The 22480-nt window shown below is 37.5% G+C and overlaps 1 protein-coding gene across 3 annotated transcripts in view; it reads left to right on the plus strand.

Moving 5' to 3' along the window:
* Positions 1–1231: 1231 nt before the first annotated feature.
* xrn1 (5'-3' exoribonuclease 1) overlaps positions 1232–22480 on the plus strand; it is a 41675-nt gene continuing 20426 nt past the window's right edge. For 2 of the 3 annotated variants that reach the window (XR_015778233.1, XM_088085933.1), the window contains exons 1-27: positions 1233–1458; positions 3524–3756; positions 4413–4510; positions 6200–6309; positions 6453–6563; positions 6655–6740; positions 6865–6952; positions 7764–7932; positions 8166–8233; positions 9257–9394; positions 9492–9640; positions 9860–9949; positions 11164–11320; positions 11497–11616; positions 11715–11884; positions 13542–13659; positions 13874–13969; positions 15712–15815; positions 16645–16779; positions 17148–17310; positions 18612–18725; positions 19627–19725; positions 19891–20006; positions 20321–20467; positions 21104–21193; positions 21483–21618; positions 21835–21891. Coding sequence is in view for 2 of the 3 variants with exons in the window: in XM_088085933.1 (XP_087942059.1) it covers positions 1384–1458; positions 3524–3756; positions 4413–4510; positions 6200–6309; positions 6453–6563; positions 6655–6740; positions 6865–6952; positions 7764–7932; positions 8166–8233; positions 9257–9394; positions 9492–9640; positions 9860–9949; positions 11164–11320; positions 11497–11616; positions 11715–11884; positions 13542–13659; positions 13874–13969; positions 15712–15815; positions 16645–16779; positions 17148–17310; positions 18612–18725; positions 19627–19725; positions 19891–20006; positions 20321–20467; positions 21104–21193; positions 21483–21618; positions 21835–21891 (3237 nt within the window). In the remaining variant the exon portion in view is untranslated. Of the gene's footprint in view, positions 1459–3523; positions 3757–4412; positions 4511–6199; positions 6310–6452; positions 6564–6654; positions 6741–6864; positions 6953–7763; positions 7933–8165; positions 8234–9256; positions 9395–9491; positions 9641–9859; positions 9950–11163; positions 11321–11496; positions 11617–11714; positions 11885–13541; positions 13660–13873; positions 13970–15711; positions 15816–16644; positions 16780–17147; positions 17311–18611; positions 18726–19626; positions 19726–19890; positions 20007–20320; positions 20468–21103; positions 21194–21482; positions 21619–21834; positions 21892–22480 lie in introns of all 3 variants that reach the window. The other variant, XM_088085936.1, reaches the window with a different exon arrangement.

A 22480-nucleotide genomic window follows, 5' to 3' on the forward strand; every position in this document is an offset into this window, starting at 1 on the left:
TTTCCAAATCAATAAGCAAATCTAAGGGTTCATAGGAAAAGGATGAGGGGATGAGAAAAAGACACTGCACTTTTAGGTAATGATGATGATGATGATGATGATGATGATAACTTCATATAGCAAACAGTTGTTTTCTAAGTGCTTTGACAGACAAAGCAAAGTCAAACAAAAATGCAAGAACATTATGCATTTACAGAAGGTCAACAAAAATGAAGCAAATAAAAGGAATAAAACAGGCAGATCTTGAAATGGTGTTCTGAATATGACTTATAGAAAATAAAAGAATGAACTCTTTTAGATGTAGATGAAGATGATAAAAAATAGTATAAGGAATAATATTAAAAGACATCATCACATCAGTGGAGATAAAACAAAGATAAGAAGATTTAAAAAAAAAAAAAAAACAGTTGAAAAAGAGATGGCTTAAGATCAATGCATTAAAACATGAAGAGATGGTAAGAACCGAACATCAGAGGATAAAACACAGATAAACAGAGTCAGAGCAGCAAATAGAGTAGAATAGAGGAGGTGAAATGTAAAAAAAAAAAAAAAAAGAATAAATAGATAAATGAAGGTGACATCACATAAAAGCAAGTCTGTAAAAATTAGTTTTAAGATGTAGATAAAAATCTGTAAACTATCCTCAATTCATTTTTTGAATCTCTTTTTAAACTTCATTTGTAAATGTATTTGTTTAAGTTCTTTAATTTGTTTATGAATTCATTATTGTATTTTTAAGTAAGGCACTTAATGGCTGTTTTATGTTGCTTTTTAAATGGAACTATGAATTAACTGATTTATCTTTTATTTGTAAATTATTTTCTGTACCTTTTTTTTAACTTGCCCATTAAAATATCAAGTAATGAATTACTTTGTAATTTAGTCTATCTATGTAAACATTAAGAAATTAAAATTTTTAATTAAATAATCTCTATTTTTTATTTTACAATTGCTTATAATTTAATTAAATGCTTGATTACAATTTCTGTTAAACTTATGGTCCTCCACATCAGTAAAGGTGCTGCTTTGATTATGGCGTCTAAACATTTTGGCTTATTATTGTATGGTTTTCTGTTAAAAAGTTAATATTTTGACTTTTTAGTATTTCTTTATTTATTCATTCAGTAGTTCAGTTTTTTATTTGCGTTTTCCCTCCCTTATTTATTTTTGGGCGGGAACTGGTTTCCAAACAGACAAGGGAGGGCAGGAAGCGATCGATAGGAACCAAAAAATGGAACGAGTGTCTTCAGGGTAACGGCGGGTTGTTTTAGCGGATGGACCACGGACAACTAGCTAGTTAGCGGCCGTTGGAAACAAAACCGGACTCTATTCTGAAGTGGTTTTTACTCATTTCATCCAGAGGTCGAGACTTTCGTGGTAAAAATGGGAGTGCCGAAGTTTTACCGATGGATTTCGGAGCGCTATCCTTGTTTGAGTGAAGTTGTCAAGGAGCATCAGGTAGAAAACAGTGATATCATTAGCCTTTCAAGCCGCTGTTGCTGATAGCCGCAGCGTTAGCTTAGCTGTCTGTTGGCTATCAGCGAGCCGAGTACAGCGGGCCGTGGAACTTTTAACCCTCCTAGCTCACCTATGTTTTTACCCGGCGACAGGGCAAACTCTTGTCATTCACTTGCGACTTCATTATTTAAATAAACTCAACATACACGCGACGTTATCTGCGTAATTCCAACACAAACTCGCCCTCTGTTTTGGTATCCTCTACGTGTACACATTTACCGTAAACAGGTCAGCGTTAATATAAGTTAGTAAACATTTTGCCACCGGGTAGCTGAGGTTTTTGTTGGACAAGAACATTTCTCAAAACAATTAACCTCTCTCAGACAGCTAGCTAACTACTTGACGTTAACAAGAGGCAGCAGCGAGTTATTGTTACCAGCTAGTGTACATTCACCTTGTTCTCCAATGTCTGTAAAAGTTGTTGGAAATGTAATATTATCGTAGTCAGACTGTAGTTGATACTAAGCGGGACATTTTGAGTTAATCCTAAATGACTTTGTTATTTTGGCTCAGTTATGTGGGCTGCCTGATTTGACTTTAGTGACCTACTTCCCTGTGTAGTAAGGCAGATAGTGTTTCACTGCTTTGGCAGCAGTTTCATCAGCTGGAATGTGCTCTGTGTCACTCTCATTGCATAAGCCACCTTTGATACGTGTGATAAGACAATAAAAAAGTCACTTTATATTACATGACAATAGATATGAAAAAAAATGTCGTATGTCATTGTCTAATACGTAAAGGTCCCATGTTGTAAAATGTCAAATTTCTATGTATTTTGTCGGGGTAGACAGATTATCGGCTAGGCCAGGCTGATATTTTGCATTTTGCTTGTTATCTGTATCATGTATCATCAGCTGACAGGAAGGAAACATGCACCCAAGCTGTTGATTAGCAATTCAATCCCAGTGAAAAATAGATGTTTTTATTAACACAGAAAGTGCTGCTACAGTGCAGTTACAGTCATCCCCTGGGCTGCAGTTATGGTGCAGATGTGGAAGATCCACAAACACTGACCAATCAGAGCAGTCTGTGCTTCTTCAGGGGGCTTAAAAAGACACACGCTAAAACAGAGTATGCCAGACACATACATAGAGGTATATTCAAGTAGACAGTGCAAGAAAAACTGTGATTAAAAAACAAAAACATGTAAACATGTAAACATGTTTTAATCGCAACAATACAATTATGAACCTCAAAATGAACATGGGGCCTTTTTAGGTCATGTCAGTTCCTAAAACAGAAATGACATTTTGCCCCTCTGTAATTAATTCTAGGTGTTAATTTAATGTGTCACGATTGAGAGTATTTAGGTTAGGTTTAGGTTCTATGTCTGTATCAGACTGGAAGACTCCATTACAATAGTTTTGGTGATTGACAGAGATGAGTTACAACACACACGCCTACACACCTAATTATTCATGATAACAGTAGTAATAATGACTTTTTTGTATTTTTTTTTTTTTTTTTACTTTTTTCCCCCTCCATTTGTTTCCATTTTTTTCTAAATAATTACACAACAATGTATGCATAAAACTGTTCTAATATAGTATATATGCAGTTGTCTGTAGATTACATACATTTTTATATCCTCATTTCCCACTACAGACACTCAACCCAATCTGTCTCTCACCCACACAAACACACACACACACACACACGCACACACACACACACACACAGACACAGATATCCATCTGCGTGCATGTTTTTGCTGTATCATTGTTTGTTTTTACCACATTTCTCTCTCTTCTGTTGTCAGTGCATGTCACTATTAAACAAAACAAAGAAGCGTTGATTCTTTCATTTGTGGCTCCCAAAATATGTCATGTGAAGGATACCCCCTTGCAGGCACACTGATGTATGTTAAAATAAAACTAACTGTGATATTCCTGTTGCTATTCCAGGCAGTCCAGAAATATCAGTAGATGTCAAAAATTCTTTACAGGAATACATTTTTACAAATCACCACACATTTTCGCTGCATTTTTTTTCTTTCTCTCTTCAGATTCCAGAATTTGACAATCTTTATCTGGACATGAATGGGATCATCCACCAATGTTCCCACCCGAATGACGAGGACGTCCACTTTCGCATTTCCGAGGAAAAGATTTTTGCCGACATCTTCCATTACCTGGAGGTGCTCTTCAGGATCATCAAGCCTCGTAAGGTCTTCTTCATGGCGGTGGACGGTGTGGCACCGAGGGCGAAGATGAACCAGCAGAGAGGACGGAGATTCAGGTAGAGATGGACACGGCATAAATTTCACCTCTGTTTGTGTACAACGTGACATCCAAGATGGGGTCAGCTCGGGTCACCTAATTTTTCCCAATGACCTTGAACAGATCTGAATTTAAATGTTTGTTTTCTTTCTGGCTTTTGTTATTATTTAATAATTAAGGAATAATTTTTTACCACGTAGTAAAATATAATTTGCAACCCTCTCACCCATAAATGCCTCTCCTCTCAATCTCAAAGACTGTTAAAAAATTGATTGTTAAATTTAGGTCATTGCAGTAGCTTTTCTTAAGGTTAACCAAATAAAGAGATGGTATTTTATGGACATTTCTGCCCCATGTTGTCAAGCATAAATAATGGCACGTTCTCTTTTAGTTATCTGATCAAGATGACAACTTTATTTGCAAATGTATTTATGCAATGTCTGGTATAATTTTGGTTTAGCAGTGGTGTTGGTGGTACTGCCTAATAAGGCAGAATGAGCCCCAGACTAGAGCTAAAATGCAACATTTGCTTTGGTAAGGACTGAAGAAACCAGACTAGAGGCAAGATAACAGCCCGAGACTGTGAGTCTGACCTGCTCTCTTTTATATCTGTGTGTTTGTGTGTGTGTGTGTGTCTGTGTCTGTGTCTGTGTGTGTGGGTGTCTGTATGTCTAGGTCTGCCAAAGAAGCAGAGGAAAAGATAAAAAAAGCTCTGGATAAAGGCGAGGTGCTTCCCACGGAGGCTCGCTTCGACTCCAACTGTATCACTCCTGGTAGGAACGCTCTCAAGTATAACACCTAATGAACAGCACACTTCTGTAACAGAATTTTAAACACATAATTATTAGAATTATGAATTTAGTTGACTGAACATTTCCCATTGCTTTTTTTAAAATTCAAAATCTTCTTATTTCTTTCAGTTTGCAAGAGATTTTTTTGTCTCTTTTGATAGAAATAAAAACAATTTCTTTGTGGTTCAAAGCTTTAAATACTTGTGAAACTTGATCCAGGTTTCAGAGGGTTAAGTGTAGCCCACGCGATATTTAGAATATTTTCACCAATTTACCTTGCTGCAAAACAGCCATTACTGACGGGGATTTGAAGCTGTTATATTCAAAAGCTGGACTTCCAGTGGAATTATCTTGGTGTGTTAGTCCGATTTCAAGAGATTTGATTTAGTCTGATTTCAGCTGGACTAATGTATATTCAAAGTCCAGTTTGAGTTGCACAAACACAATAATTTGACATTTTCTAACATCATGTAAATGTACAGTTTTTTCTAACACCTCTACAATGATAGGATTTTTTTTCCAAACCATGAGAAGTTATCATATTTCATTTATGAATAAAATTAGGACTCCATATTGTTTGAAAACTGTTCTAAGGTTTCTTCACATAAAAAAACAAGCCACTACCTGGTTGCCACAAATATGTTCATTTGCGATCGCTGCGCGGCTCAGTTTACACCCATTTCACATGTCAAGGCCCAAACACATGACGAAGGCCAGCGACCAGAGCGACGGACGCTCACCAACGGCCAGACATTGACCAGTGGCTTACTGTCGCCTTGGTGTGTCAGGGCCTTTACACTAACACACCAGTCACCCCTAACAAGAGTCAAAGTTCTGCTTAACTTAAAGTCATACTTCATCGCCAAAATGACCATTTGTATATTAAATAACTCAAAATACCTGAAGGGAATCTCTGCACACCTGAGTGTGCGACAGGTGCGTCTAAGGAGGGTGCAGTTGTTTTTTTTGTTTTTTTTTGCAATGATTTGTTTTTATTGTTTTGATATTGTTTTTATTAACAGTACAATTCCAATTCAAAAAATATATCCGTTTCCATTCGTGCATTTGAAAAAAAAACTTAAAAAAGGAAAAGAAGATAAAAATAAAGAAGAAAAAAATTAAACAAAATGAAACATACACAAAACAGCAGAACAAACAAGGAGGGTGCAATTTCCCGCTCACTGTCCTGCTTACTGCTGAAATATTTATTGAATGAATAAAACAAAGTTTCGGTTGCCTCAACAGTTAAAAGGGAATCCAAAACAAACAGATTCAATGTAATGAATGAGTTTCAAAGTTAATAACAGCAAAACTAAATCAAAATGTGTGTTTACAAACTGTCACAGCTCATGTGTTGTAATCCAAGTCTCATTTATCCAGCGGTGTGCTCAGTTCTTCTCAAACATATGCAGTTTTGCTAAAAAAAAAAATGCCGGCCAAGTGCCATGCCTGTGCTCGTGCATGCATTTTTTCCCCCTCTTTCTTTTATTTTTCATGTCTTTGGTGAAGCTGCATTGTTTTTTAAAAAAATGTGACTACTGCAACCATCATTATCAGCAAAATAATGTTTTGAACACAGACATATTTGATGCAATGCAAACTTATCTGATGAAAATGTGTCTGTTCTGAGAGAGTTGGCAGCATCTCCTTTAATCACACCTCCTCTTCCAGGCACTGACTTCATGGCAAGACTCCAGGAGCAGCTCAAGTATTTCGTCCACAACAAGCTCTCCACCGACAAGCTTTGGCAGAACGTCAACGTCTACCTGTCCGGCCATGAGGTGTGTTAACAGCTGTTTAAAAAGAAAACGGCCACTGCAGTGTCAGTGGCGGCATGCTGGCAAAGTGCCACTCTTCAGTCACTGTGATTGTGTTAAAGTTTCAGCATCACTCATACCAAAGTGTGTGTTTCTCTTCCCTCCAGACTCCAGGGGAGGGAGAACACAAGATCATGGAGTTTATTCGCTCTGAGAACGCCAAGCCGGGTCACAACCCCAACACCCGACATTGCCTGTATGGCCTGGATGCTGACCTGGTAGGGATTGCATGGACTTACATGAGACTGTGCATTATTGCACAAACCTTTTTTTAGGATGCTCACACACATCCTTCTCTCCATGTCGTAGATTATGTTGGGTCTGACCAGCCACGAGCCAAATTTCTCCCTGCTCAGAGAAGAGGTCCGCTTCGGAGGAAAGAAAAACCAGAAAAGGTTCTCTTCCTCTCCATTTTATTTCATGCCTTTTGTTTTATGTTATTGATGTAGCTGTTCTGTCATCCTCTGTTCTACCAGTTTCACGTCCTTCTCTGAACCCCTTTCTGTTCTTCTCTTTCAGAATAACGGCTCCAGAGGAGACTACTTTTCACTTGCTTCACTTGTCTCTGATGAGGGAGTACATAGATTACGAGTTCTCTGAGCTCAGGGTGAGACATACACACACACACACAAACACACACAAACTGCAGTTCAGAGCATAAAAACATGCATAGTATTATTATTACTGGGCTTTTGTCTTGGAATTTGTAATTTTTACTATTTTCCACTTGATGACGTCTTTTTTTAAAAATGTATTGTTGTTATTATTATTTTTTTTACCATAATTGGCATGTGGAGAAAACACATGCTATTTCCACTAGTTGGACTGTCACAATCAATGTTGCTGGTAATCATTGACATATCCCAGTGTGTGATAATAATTTTTAAAAATCTACTTTGCATGTAGTATTTTGAAAATAAATTTATTTTTTCTTTCTTTTTTCATTTTAAAGAATAGTGGCATTGTGACAAGCGCTGACATTTAAAGGGTATAAATTCTGAAAATGAATAAATATTTGATATTTATGGTTAAGTATGATGTTGATTAAAAATAAACTCAGAGATAGTAGAAAATTATATTAATGTATACTGGTTTTTATAGCCCCATTTAAAAAAGTGTATTTTGTATGCAGAGCGGTATAATTGTAGAACTGATGTTGGTTTAAAAACGGAACTAAGTGAAAGTGGAAAATAATATTAATGTTTTTTTTTAAAGCTTGATTCTGCAAAGTGCATCACGTGCACAGATCGATATGAGTGTGTGTTATTAAAGCAGGGCCCTAAGGGTTAAATAGCACTACAGATGGGAAGAAAAATATGTGTTTTTGATTTTAAGGGGAACTGTCCCTTTGATGCATTCCACTTTACTGTATCATATCCACTGTGTATTCTGATTATTGTCTGTGCGTGCTTTGACAGAATCAGATCGGTTCTGCTTATGACTTGGAGCGAATAATAGACGACTGGATTCTGATGGGTTTCCTGGTGGGAAACGATTTCATCCCTCACCTCCCTCACCTTCACATCAGTCATGACGCTCTGCCGCTGCTGTACAAGACCTACATCAGTGCTCTGCCCAGCATGGGGGGTGAGAGACGGCACACAAACAAACAAACATTGTTACCACATACTTATTCCAAATAAGATTTTAAATACTGTGTGCAAATGTCAAGCATGACCAAGATGCTGAATTTCTCATGGTCTTGATGCAGTAATTCAAAAGTGAATTTTTTTAAGGTATTGTTTGTACTGGACCAGCCAGTCTCTATAATACACATCACCTATAAAAATACCCAGACTGAATCCTGTTTTCTTCCTCAGGTTACCTGAATGAGAACGGACATCTTAACCTAAAAAACTTTGAGAAATACATGGAGAAACTTTCAGAGGTGAGACAATATTTTACCACCATCTGTTGTTCAAACCAGATCTATAGTGGATACTTCTATCTATGTCATGCCTTCAGCTGTAATGTTGACTCTTAGCACCAATTGTTCTTACACTTTCTGTACTATTTTTTTGTACTTATCCGCACTGCCTGCATGTTCTTCTCATAGAACTAGAATGGACAGAAAGGGTATTGAAGTGTTTGCCAATTTTGGCGATTGTTGTTAATTATGGTGATAACTCACATCAGTGGGGCAGATAATTTTAAGACCAATTCAAGAGCACCCTCTTGGCTGTTTCTTACACCTATTTTTCCTTATTGCTGATATATAGGGTTTTTTATACTTTATTTTTTCCCATACCTTTTTCATAATTTTTTTCAGTTTGCAATACATTAAAAAGACATTTTTTTCAGTCAGAATCAAAATATATATTAAAGGACATAAATAACCAATTTCTCTACCATAAAAAGAGAGAAAGAAAGTAAAAAAAAAGAAGAAAAAAATAAGTTTAAGAGATGCAGACAATTTAATAGAGGTAATGACTACTGGATTCTAGTTAGTAATACAGTTTGCACATTTTTATACATTAAATTAATTAAATTTAATGGTGTAGTTACAGTTTCCCATCTTCCAAAATCCACCTTTTCTCAAACACATCTCCCATATTCCTTATTTTGTGTCACTTTTTCCATTTATTTTACTTCTTGAATCATTTTTTCCCATCCTTTAGTTACCTGTTTTAATGCAGTGATTCTGATAACCATTTTTTTAAATTAAACATAAAAAATGCAACTGAAAGTTTCTCTTTGACTGAACTAAGACTAACGTTGGTTAAAGTGCCATAATACTTAATATTATACATGTTTGGTTTGAGAAGTTCAGTCTGCAGAAATGTTTGTCACAAAGTTAGTAAGAACCTAAGTTGTTTTTCATGCAGTTTTACATGATGGCATATATATTTTCGTGAAGCCACCGTAAATACTTTTTTTTTCAGTCTGTGAAAGTGTTCCTTCTTTCCTCCAGTTTGACCGGGAACATTTCAGCGAGGTCTTCGTGGACCTGAAGTGGTTTGAGAGTAAAGTCGGTAACAAGTATCTGAACGAGGCGGCTGGATTGGCAGCAGAAAAGGAAGCTGCCAGCAAAGACAGCAACGAGAATGAGGTCAGCTGTTTTATCAGAGCATTTCTACATAAACAGGCACACATCCTTTGAGCATCCTTTAAGTAATAACTTTTGTAATTTGTGTGTGTCTGTGTAGGATTCTACCTTGTCAGAAGGAGTGATAGCAGAAGGAAAGGCAGCGGGAGGAGATGATGAAGAAGAGGAGGACGACATGTTTGAAACTGAGTTCAGACAGTACAAGCGCACCTACTATATGACCAAGATGGGCGTGGATGTGGTGTCTGAGTGAGTGTAATAACACACACATACAATGCTGAAACACACTTTCTCTAGGAGGCAGAGCTCCCTTATATAAACACTGATTACATATAGAGTCTACAAATTACTATAAACATTATGTGTCTATAAACATTATGCACCACTGTAAATTATTTGCTGCCTATACATCAACTTGTAAAGTGCAGGTGACGCTGAAATGTGTTTGTTTTTTTTCCTCATCCGCAGTGAGTTTCTAGCCAAGCAGGCAAGGTGTTACGTGGAAGGTATCCAGTGGATTCTGCACTACTATTACCATGGGGTTCAGTCCTGGAGCTGGTGAGAACAGCTTCTATATATGTCACTTTTATTCTTTGTTTCTTTTCTTTTCATATTATTAGTATTTTATTCATACCAAATGCCATTATCGATTCTGTTTGTTTGTTTCAATTCTTTATCAGTTCCCTTATTGATTCTTGATTCATTTTCTGCGGAAGAGAAAAAAATTATCTGTTTGTCTGTAAACGGCGTAGAAACCAAGTAGAAAAAAGGCATGTGTGTGACTCAGGTGTGCAAAAGTTTTAGCCCCTATCTCAGGAAAAAAAACATACACTGTACCATGCTGCTGTATGTAATCTGTATTTAATTGGCCGTTAAAGGCGTATCCAGGAGAAATCATTCAGTTTATACCACATTAAAATATACATCTACTGACACATACCGGTAACTAACCTCTAGGAAAGCAGGTAATTCTGGTCCTCATACTGTTAAGAAAGGACCAAATCTTTCACTGCTAATTTTGCGACCGCATGATGACCTTCATTCGCCCTTTCTCTGCTCGTTTTCCCTCCCTGTGCAGTAAGCATGAAAGGGGCAGCTTATTGGCAAGTGGAGTTGGCTGTAGCCTAAGAGCTAGCTGTAGCATCTGTCTGTCTGACAGTCTAAAATGGATGAAGTGAGAGAGCATCTGCACAGCATTCGTTTTAGTGTTCGGTTTTTTTTGTCAACAAAAGAGCCTGCCTGCGTGGTGCTTATGTTATTATACCAGAGGATATTTACCCTCAGTTCTAGAACTTAGTAGTAGTTAGACCTTTATTTTGAACATGCCAAATTAAAAAAAAAGGAGAACAAAATAAAATATCAAATTTCAAGGAAAGAATTGATAAGCTTAAGGCCATAAGAATCTGATTATCAATTCCTACCTCTTTAGATAATATTTCTATTTTGCTACATGTATGTAGAGCAAGCCCAGCTTTAGTAAATGTTAGTTTCTCAGAACCATGTTTTTAAGTCAAAAAGGAATCAGAAAAACAATTAATATTTTGAGTCACTGCAGCATTTAGTTATGGAAAGCTCTGAAAAAATGACTGATTTTACATTGAGGATGTCCATAGGAGCACTCTTTTTGCCTTTTGGAGCACCACTTGTATCTGCTGTCTTCAGTTTGTCTTACATCTGTGTGTGTGTGTGTGTGTGTGTGTGTGTGTGTGTGTGTGTGTGTGTGTGTGTGTGTGTGTGTGTGTGTGTGTGTGTGTGTGTGTGTGGCTCTTTAGGTACTACCCCTACCACTATGCTCCCTTCCTATCTGACATCAGGAACATATCAGGGTTAAAGTTGACCTTTGACCTTGGGAAGCCTTTCATGCCCTTCCAGCAACTGTTGGCAGTCCTGCCTGCTGCCAGCTCAGAGCTGCTGCCTGAGAGTTACAGGGTAATAGCACCCTCACACACATGCACATAATATATACAGTATATGCACAAACTTGGCACAAGTATCACATTTGTCTACGTGTGGAACAACATTTTAAAAGCAGCAGATATTCAGGTCTATGCAAGACCAAAACATAAAATGATAAAAATGATCATATATTGTTTTTAATATCTCAGTACCTGATGACCAGCGAAAGCTCACCCATCATTGAGTACTACCCTGTCGACTTTAAAACGGACCTCAATGGCAAGCAACAGGAATGGGAGGCCGTGGTTCTCATTCCCTTCATAGATGAGGTACACACGCACACTTGGAGGAAAAGTCATTTTACAGTTATTTTAAAAAAGTAACACTTTTTTAAATGTGTGTGTGTGTTTGTATGTTTGTTGAACAGAGGTGTTTGCTGGCAGCCATGGAGCCCTACAATCACAAGCTGACTAAAGAGGAGAAGGGGAGGAATTGTCACACACAGTGCGCAGTCTACTCATATGACCCTGAAATAGACGTCTCATACACCTCCACCCTGCCTCAGCTGTTCCCAGACATCATCCACTGCCATGTCAGGTAGGTACACACACACACACACACATTCCCTCCGGCCCTGGCACTGATTTAATGTGACTTTAAAAAAAGTTTTGTCAAATGATATTTTTATATCACCATTTAAGTCTGCAAACACACGTAGTGGGATACAAAAGATCACAAGAAGGAAGGAATATTCTATATTCTATATATTGGCCTTAGGGTGTCCTGCGCAATGTTTTTCTCTTCTGGCATTGTGAACGGTGAATGAAATTCGGTAACAGTCAGCAGCTTTACTGTTATCAGATGGTTTTACAGTAATGCATCCATCAGGCATAAGTGACTAGGCAGACAACATAAGAAAATTGGACTGATGTTATTATTTTATTTTTGTCATTATAATTTTTTCCCTTTTTACCTTAAATTATTATTGCTGAGCACTCACTCTCTCACTCGTTGACCAGTAAAGTTTCGATGAGTAGGATTTAGGTGTTTCTATTGGCAGAAATGGTATATGATATTACATTAGTTTATAATCACCTGAAAAGAATTGCTGATTTTTTGTTACCTAAGAATATGAGTGTTTATATCTACATACTTGTCTACGGAGCCCGCCATGTTGTTTCTACAGTCGCTGTGAACGGACAAACCAAACTGGCTCTAGATCAGACCATTCACGTGTCTTCATCAGCCACTGTAGTCCTCTCACACACAATCTGCAACCTCAATGCTAAGATGCTAGTAAATCCTACTCACTGGAACCCCCCCCCAAAATAAAGCAGAGATGTAATCAGGCAGTCGCTAATATGTTAGTCCAAACATCCAACCCTGAAGGTTTTTAAGCTGTTTTCTCTCTCCACTTCTTTGATTGCAATCAATGATCATGCACTTTTTTTCGTAGCAGTGCACAATAACATGCTCAGTGCTGCTGTGAGGAGCTGCTGGCTGTGTGCCAGCCAGTCCACATACAAAAGCACGTGTTGACAGTGTTTTTGTACCGAACTCTCACTGCCAGAGGGGGTAGACAAAGGTCCACAACAGAGAGTAGACATTTATAATAGTTTACACGGCAGGTCACAGTGCTCAACAGAGCAGCTCTTCACAGCTTGAAAAAAAATTGGTGCAAATTACCAAACCAACTTACCAAAAGTAAATTATGACAATCGATTTCTGTTTTAAAACGGAAGTTAGATTACAGAGTTGTGCAATGCAGAATCGCCTATGTTCATGCAAGAATATGATCAGTATATAATGTAGAGCATTCATGCTGATTATTGTGAAATAAAACAGTTACATGGGCATGTTTTACACCGTGATCTGGAATGAATACGTGGTGATGGAAGTACAGTCATCAAATCTGGTCGTATAGCATGAAGATGTAACATTTTTTGATCACTTTTTTTTTCTGACAAAGCTGCATTTAGTATTCAATATATAGAAGCCAAGCTGACTATTAATAAAGAACAACAAAGACACAGCTAAAAACAAGTTCTGAAGAGCTAATGGGACATTGTTTCAGATTTTTGCAGCATTGACTTGCTGCTGGTTTTACTGTCAAATTGCACGTTTTAGGAAGCAGTTTAGTTTGTTTATGCTTTCACACAAAAACACAACCAAAGAAAACCACTTTAGCCGGTTTACCCTCTTAGTGCCCATGCGGCCTGATGTACACTGCACTGTATTGTGTTTTTTGTTACAGGAAAGCAGACATCCCTATGGACACATGGCACGTATCACTGACCCACGTCAGCAGACGCGTCGACCGCTCAGCTCTGTATTTCTGCGGCTTCCCCACACTGCAACACATCAAACACAAGGTGTGTGTGTGTGTGTGTGTGTGCATACAAATACAAACAACAACAAATACATGATGCTGAATGGCCGGATTACATTTAAAGGATCTAAGTCTGAGCAAAGTGTCCGATGAATAGTTCCTGTTCGTTTATTGTAGACTTCTTGCAATTAAGAGAATTGAAATTGGACTCCTTGTCTAACTTCCTGTCTCTTGTCCATGGGCGCACACACTTTTAGTTCTTTAAGAAGAAGAGCGGGGTTGTTGTGTTCCAGCAGAGCAGCAGAGGGGAGAACATGATGCTGGAGATCCTGCACAGCCAGGAGGCAGAGGCGGTGAGCTTTCATTTGATTTTTAATGGTCTAAAAAAATAACAAATATATATATATATATATATATATATATATATATATGTTATTTTATTACATTAAAGCAGTAAACACAAGACTCAACTGTATTACCAACGCATCACAAACCATCAATGTGCCACAAACAGATGTCACAAAATGAGTAAAAAAAAAAAAAAAAACAGGCAAAGAACAAAACAAACAAAACCAAAGTCATCATGTCATCATCAGTCTTCTAAATATTGCCATAATGTATTCCATTTTCTTTCATAGTCATTAATTGTTCCTTCTCTATTAGCAATTATGTCTTGTGATCTAAAATAATGTTTAAAAAAAGAATAAAATAACTGTATTTAAAATACTTGGACACTTGTCACCACATGTGATGCGTTTTTTAAATTTTTCGGTCATTTTCTTGTTGAAATATTTGGGACATTGCTTGAAAAGTTGCATGTTGCCTTCTCACTTTTTTGAAAGAAATCAAACCAATTTGCTTAGGTTTCAGGGGGTTAAAAAAGGCTGATAGATTGGTAAAGATGTTTTGCAGACATTGAAAATGGATTTTTGAGAGCTTTCATTCTTTTTTAAATGACTGATAATAGCATGAACTTCTGACATCATTAGTGCTGCAGTACTGATCTTACTCTGCGTCTTCATCTGACACTGCAGTGATGCAAGCACTTTCAGTGGAAATAAGATGACAGCGTGAACATGCCCCGAGTAGTCACATTGCAGCCTGTTTCCAAGCCGTCAGCTGCAGCCCTCTCGCTCAATACTGGACCAGTTTCAAAACCTGTTGTTTCCGTTCATCAGTTAGACCCTAAAACATGGGAAAACAGGGTCCATGTTGAAAAAGTTACCTTTTAAAAAAAGCAAATATGTAAAGTTTTGATCATTTTATTGAATTTGCGAATCTGAAACTCCTCTGCGATTGACTACATAATCAGGCGCTCGGGACCTGGTGTTTCCATTTAGAGTTGCAGACTGAGTAACTTGGAGCATCCAACGGGAACTTTACGTAAATCCTCATTTAGATGAACAGCGTTTCATGTTCCAAGGAAGAACATGTGGAATTCTTTACCTGCAGAACTTAAACTGGATCCAGACTGATATGATTTTAAACTCAGACTGAAACTGCTTCTGAAGAGGGATCAGTCATGTAGTCATGAATAATCTGGTGCTTCTTGTTTTGTGGTGCTTTATTGTATCATAGTTGGTGTTCTGTCTTATAATTTCTTATTGTAACTTAGTGTACACATTTATTGTTTAATTTGTGTACTTGTTGTGAAGTTTTATGTATTCTAAAGGCCCATGTTGGGATGGACATAGCAAATTAGCTATATAGCTATAAATGTGCTACAAACTTGTCCCATTTTAAATAAATGTTAAAATGAATAATAAATAAATAAACATAGAGACAGGACTTGAGCTCCTCATCAACACAATAACTAAGCTTTAGAGAAGAAAGAATGATTAAAACACCTGTAAATAGTGTGTTTTCACCAGTTATTGAATTTTGAATTGAATGTGTGGAAATCACTTTTGGTTTTGTTTGAAAATGATACAGAATTTTAAAACTACGTCAAATTAGAATTGAATAAATGTTAAAGAAATAAAAAGAAGGAATAAGCTTAGGTTTGTTCTTGTCTACTTATCCTACTCTGCGTTTCACTGTAAGTATCAAATTTACTGTTTCCCTCTTTCTTGTTTTTTTTTCTTTGCCTCTTTAGGTATGTGATGATGTTGCGACACAAGTCCTGGGGAAGTCGGTGTTTGTCAACTGGCCGCATCTAGAGGAAGCGCGCATCATCGCTGTGTCAGATGGAGACGTCAAGTAAGAGTCACCATTTGGCCAAAAATAATGTATTGAACATGTCTCATTAAAAGTTTTTGTAGTTTTGAAATTATGTTTTTTTTTCAATCTGGATAAATTGTACCCATGTGGTAACTGTCAGTGTACGATGTTCTCGCCATTTTTTTCATTGAAGCATTTTATCAGTCAACAAGAACTGAAATTAAAGATTATGTTGATGGAAAAAGTCATGCTGACAAACCTTTTAGACACGACCACTAGGAGGTGCCAAATTGTACACAAAGTGACCCCTTTAAATTCTGAGCAAATTGGGCTGTTTTCTTCCAAAAACATAAGAAGCCACTGTGCCACTTTACAGGAAATGACTTGAAACATTTTGCAGGAATTTAGTAAAAGTTGCAAGGAAATTTCCTAAAAATTAGCAGAAAGAGAAAAGTACAAAACAAAAAAAAAACAAGGAAATGACCTAAAAAAGTGCAAAAATAATATATAAATATATTGTAATGACAAATTGATTTAAATGTATAATTATAATAAATATATATCAATTTTCCCCAGTTTCCTTTTTTTAAATTTATTTATTTACTTTTTACAATTTTCTTTCAGGTCATTCTTCTCATAACTTTTACTGATTTCTTGCTGATTTTGGAGGTCATTTCTTGCAGTCTTTTCATTGCCTTTTTCTGTATGTTTTTGAAAGAATTCATGCAAATTTTCTGTTCCAAATGTTTAAATGCTTGTGAAAGGCATCTGAATGCTGCACAAAAAATGGGTTTAAAGGGTTAAAGCTATTAAAGCTTTTGTCTTTAATTTAGCTATTACAGGTGAAATCTTTACCTCTGTTTGTCAGGTTTTCTCTAGATGAACCTCCTGGCGTCCAAAGAGTGTATGAGCGGCCCTCCACTCCTCCTCCCACCAAAGTCACCTGCCTGTCTGACAAGGAGCAGAAGGACTGGGTGAAGGATGTTCAGGGAATCACTGAACAGTAAGGCACAAAAAAGATGCTTTATTGTATAAATTCATATGGAAAAAACAGCTATTTTACAATTGTTTTGTATTAATGTCTTTTTAAAAAACGTTTTGATTCCCCCTTATGTGGCCAAAAGACCTTAAAAGCCATTGTTTATTTTAAGGATCCCCATTAGCTGACAGCCCCTTCCTGGGGTCCAAGACAACATAACATTACATAACGACAGAAACAAACAGTGATAAAAAATGAATAGTAATCAGTAGTAAATAAGTGAACAAATAAAAAATAATAACAATGTTAATGCTAATACAAAAATACAACTACATTAACAAGTAAAGTAAGTAGCAATCAAAGATAACAAAAGTGATTTTTCTTTCTTGCAGTTTCTTGAAGAGGAAAGGCATCATTGTGAAGGAGACATCGGTGGTTTTGTACGGCCAGTTGCTGACAGGAAGGAAATACGTCCCCAAGGCCAACGGGGTGGTGGAACTCGAGAAACAGTGGGCAAAGCAGATCCTCCCTTTCGCCTACCAGACAGTGGTTAAGGTACATGCACACACATACAGAACAGGAATACACTGATAAAACTCATGGGAACCTGTGACCAGTTAAGCTCCATGAATACAGTATGTTTAAAACAAAAAACATATTGGCAACATTTAGGAAAAGATTTTAGTCATTGTTACAGTTACTTGTAATTTAGGTTTATTTACTCACATACATACTTATTTTCTATCTGCTGCACATTTAGTTGTAGCACTACACAGCTCCAGGTTTTGTGCTAAGATGTTGTGTTTTCCAGCAGGTTGGAAAGGATGCTGAAAAAACTGCCCGAGCTGAAAAATTCAGAGGAGCTCAATCAGTCTAAACTTTAAAATAAACCTTGCAAATGCAAACAATATGTGTCTGTTAGTCACATGAGCAATGTTGAGTGAAATTTAGCACACACACTCCATAATCAGATATCCTTTATTTATTATAGAGATATAGTAGAATCTAGTTTTTAATTTCCTCAGTAGCAGTTTGTGAGTTTGGGGGTTGTCATTGATATGTTAATCCGAACAGAACTGATCAGATCAGATTAATGGATGAGAGGAGCAGCTGCTACAAGTGAATGCAAACTTTCAAGACCTAGCAGATTGAACAATGAAGTTTCACTTTCAGTGCGCCTGATGTTCTTCAGCTCCATCTGTGTCCAGAGTACTCACTGCACTCCCAGAGGTTCAGTGAATAACCAAATGGTATATGTATTTTAACAGCACTCCTAATGAGTGGTCCAGCTCCTAAAATAGAAAATCTGTTTATGACGGCACATGTTTTAATCGTGGCAGGTCGCCACAAATTAATAATTGTGAGAAAAACCCTGGCATGTCATGATAGCAGATATTTAGTAGTCAGTATCAATACCAGTGAAATTCTGCGATGCTGGATACCTAATTCGATACCACGGTAAAAAAACAAAAACAAACAGCAAATCTCATGTTCTTAAACAATCTGAGCTTCTCTGTTTCTTGTTGTGGTAGCTGGTCTAGTTGAACATGCATGTTCGTGCATGTCAATCCCTGTGTGTGTAACACACTGGCTGGCTAATCACCAGCACTCTGCACTGCACTCACATGATGGTTACTGCTGATATTGGGGAAGCTTCCCTCTGATCTGGCACTGTTGCTGTTGATAGCACTTGTTTGCGCTGTTAGCACCATTAGCTGCTAGCCGCTGGATCGGCCACCACCATGTTGAGCTGAGTGCAGACAACTTCTGAATCTGAGACACCTTGTTAGCTGATAATCCCAAAGAGTGTTTCATCCCATGTCACTTATCAATTCTTGTTTCTCTTTGTTTCTCAGGACATCAAGGCCTTTTACTCGTCTCTGAACTGCTTTAAGAGCTTAGATGAGCTCTTCCCTCCTGCAACCACGGTCTTCATGGTGGGGAACCCTTACTACGGAGCCATGGGCGAGGTATGTCATCACCTCTCTATTTCAGTCAGAGAGTCACATCATGGCAGAAATAACGGACGGTCAAACACAAGAACTCACAAGTGTTATACTTTTTTTTAACAGTAAATGAAGCTAAATTTAACCCTCAGGGACTTTTGCATTTTATGGGCCTTTCATTTTCCTAATTTTGGCTGTGTTGATGTATATCGCATACATTTTGGCAAAATTGTGTATTTTTTTGATTCTCTTGGAAATTCCAGCTGAGCTCCTTCAATATTTTTAAAATACACTGTAAACAAAATTGTTACATTCATACTGTTAAGTGCAAAAAATGCACCATTGAAACACATCCAAACTGCAATTTTGGATCCCACAACAATCAAAGCATAAAAACATGCATTGTATTGATTCTGGGTTGGAATTTGTAATTTTTTTTTTTTACTATTTTCCACCTGATGGCATCGTTTTTACCATGTTTGGCATATGGAGAAAATGCATGCTATTTCCACTCGGTGCACTGTCACAATCAATGTTGCTGCAGGTCACTGATACATCCCAGGCTGTGATCACCCGAAAAATGTACTTTTATTTTACTTATACTACTTATGTAGTATATTAATAATTAATTTTCTTGTGTTTTTTTGGCATTTAAAGGATTAACCCCATGCAACTTAATAATGTTATAATTACACTTAACCACTCTCAGTCCTGGTTGGACATCAGGAAGTGACAGAAGTTTGAGTCGTCCTTCAAACTTGTCAGTAATCAGTAATATCAGTAAAGTTAACCTGATTAGTAGTATTCAGTATGTATTGGCTATGACAAGTGCTCTTTCTGTTATTGTTAATCATTTTTGGAGAGCAACACGTCCAATTGTCAGCTAATTGAAATGATTAATTATATTTCCTTACTTTCTTAACAGGTGCAAGATTCCAGTGATGTCATTAAAGATGGTCGGGTACGAGTTGTCTTCAGTGTGCCACATGAACCACAGCTGGAGCCATTAATTCAGAATCAGCATGTAAGACACACACACACACACACACACACACACACACACACACACACACACACACACACACACACACCTACCTACCTATAATGTTGATTCTGTAAATACTTCCCATGCTCAGCCGTTTGTGCCTGACATATGTACTGTATGCCTGCATATGTTTGTATTTTGTAGAAGTACTGTGTGAAGTACAGTCCCGGATATGTTCTGGCATCTCGTCTCGGCATCACCAGCTACCTCGTCTCCCGTTTCTCAGGAAGCATCTTCATCGGGCGAGGCTCTAAGAAGAAGTATGTGGTCAAAGTTATTTATTTACTGTTCTGACATTTATATCTTCTTTTTGAAATGTAAAAGTGTGCAAATTTTTCTGTTATGATCTGTGTAAATCTATCATGAATAAAATCTGAGCAGACCATTTTACATTGGAGATTGTAACCTTCAGTTGCACTAAAAGAAGTCTTGTTATTATTATTATTGGCCTATTTTGACATGACTGTTCTGCATTTTGCCATGTATGTTCATTTTGTTCATGTTAGTTCCACTAAACTTGACTTTTCCTATTGTCTCTGCACTGATGCTTTTTTTTCTTCGTTATTGTTTGCAGTCCCTGTGGGGAGCAGAAAGCTAATGTTGGCCTGAATCTGAAGTTCAACAAGAAGAATGAGGAGGTTCCTGGATACACCAAGAGGACTGAGAAGGAGTGGCTCTACTCTGCTGCTGTGGAGGAGCTGCTGGCTGAATACCTGGACAGGTACAGAATAATATGCAAACAAGTATAGAGTAAAAACAACAATACTGCTGTTAGGGGAGTCCTGCATCCTTCAGCTGTTTGAGTGGAACAGTTCAGTAGCTGCACTGAAAATGTAGTTGCGCTCATAGGCTGTATAAAAGAAGTGGACTTTACCTTTGAGGTGTCACCCCTGACTTTGTGGACTGTGGTTTGAGAAGTGAGAGGTAGGGTCTAAGTCGTCATGCAAGAAATGATAAACAAAGAAATTATCTTCTTATTTTTGCTTGTTTCCATGATTTGTTCTTATTTTGTTACTACCACGCAGCGTCCACTGTCACTGGTGGGAGTTGGATCAGAGGTGATGATGCTGCAGTGGGATTGTTTTATGGTGTTGAAAAGATGGAGAAAGTCACATTTTAGTAATTCGGACTGCTCTTTTGAAATGTCATTTGTACCAACGTGGGTAACGACTTTATCAATGTCTGAAAGAATGCAGGTTAAGACACGTCTACATTGGCTTCCAACACAGAGACTACCTCCACTTCTTTTATGCAGTCTATGGTTGTATTGCAACGTTTTGAATCATTTGTTTGAAATTTGTAGAATCTAAAGCAGAATTTTTGTTTTATTTAAAAAATTTTTTTTATGCTTTTCTAGATTTTCAGAGGTATTCAACACAGTGTCCAGAAACAGTCATGATGATGTTTTCTATGAAGACGACATCTGGCCCGAAGACGACCAGAATGGGTAAAACAGTCACTCATGCACACAAAAACACATATTAGATACACACTGATAGTATTTAACCTAAATGTAGTTGCACAATTTCTAAGTAAAACCTAAATATTTATCAGCCCTGTCATATGAAGAACTAATCCATGACAGCCTTAAATAGGCTCCGAAGCATGTGATGTCTTTGCACCTCCCATAGAACTTTTTTCAGCTCTTACAGTTTGTTCAAAATCTGTCTTCTGAATGATTGAAATGGGTGTTGTATTAATGATGTTGCCTGATAACTGATGGACACCCCCCACAGGGCTGAGAAGGTTGCCGAAATCACCTCATGGCTGAAAAGCCACCCAGTGAGCTCCATCGGCAGGACGTCATGTGACCTACAGGTGCTGGACTTCGCCATCGTGGAGAAGATCGAGGAGGCGGTGGAGAAAACCAAGGTGACTCTGACACACACACACACACACACACACACACACACACACACACACACACACACACACACACACACACACACACAGGCTCAAACTACAGAACACTTTTCATGTACTAATATCGAGTTCTCTTTCTTTTTGTGTGGACTCACTGTTCCCCAGTAAACTCAAAGATGCCCTGTGTCCTCTGCTGCTTTCTCACTCTCATCATCTTTCTCTCAGGTGAAGAAAAGCACTAAGAAAGTCCGTGTGACAGTCAAGCCTCATCTCCTCTTCAGGGTGAGCACATTTTGCATGTATATGTCATTGCTTTTACATTAATGGCGTCCTCCTCGGCTGAGCTGTAACATTAGTTTGCTCAGTAGTGCGAGGTGAGCTAACAGTAGATGCTTCCACTTCCTCCTGCACAATGATAAAGTTGCTGGATGTAGTTCAGTAGAAAGAAAATATTTCCTACATGAAACAATTCATAACAAGGTCTGTGGATTATATTGAGTAACCAAGTCATGATCTCGGGAAAGAGACATTGCTGATGAGTTTTTCAAATGTGTCTATGTGACGCTTTGAGCACCACAAACAGAGTGCCATTTAGTTCCATTATATTGGAGACAAGGCAGACATCTTTACGATATCTGGACTGTGGCTTGGACATAATCAAGTAATTTTGAAGATGTCACCTTGAGATTTATGACATTATGATGTGTATTTTATTGAAAGATTATTGACTAAACAGTAAATTAATCCAAAAAGTGGTTGATTCATAATAATGAATGATGATGAAGATAAGTGCTAATTGAAACCTACATTTACGTTTACAACGTATTGAATATAATTTTGTGTGTGTGTGTGTGTGTGTGTGTGTGTGTGT

This window comes from Plectropomus leopardus, chromosome 12, assembly GCF_026936395.1.
Source record: "Plectropomus leopardus strain MGB_pleo_1.0 chromosome 12, ASM2693639v1, whole genome shotgun sequence".
Classification (NCBI taxonomy): Eukaryota; Metazoa; Chordata; class Actinopteri; order Perciformes; family Serranidae; genus Plectropomus; species Plectropomus leopardus.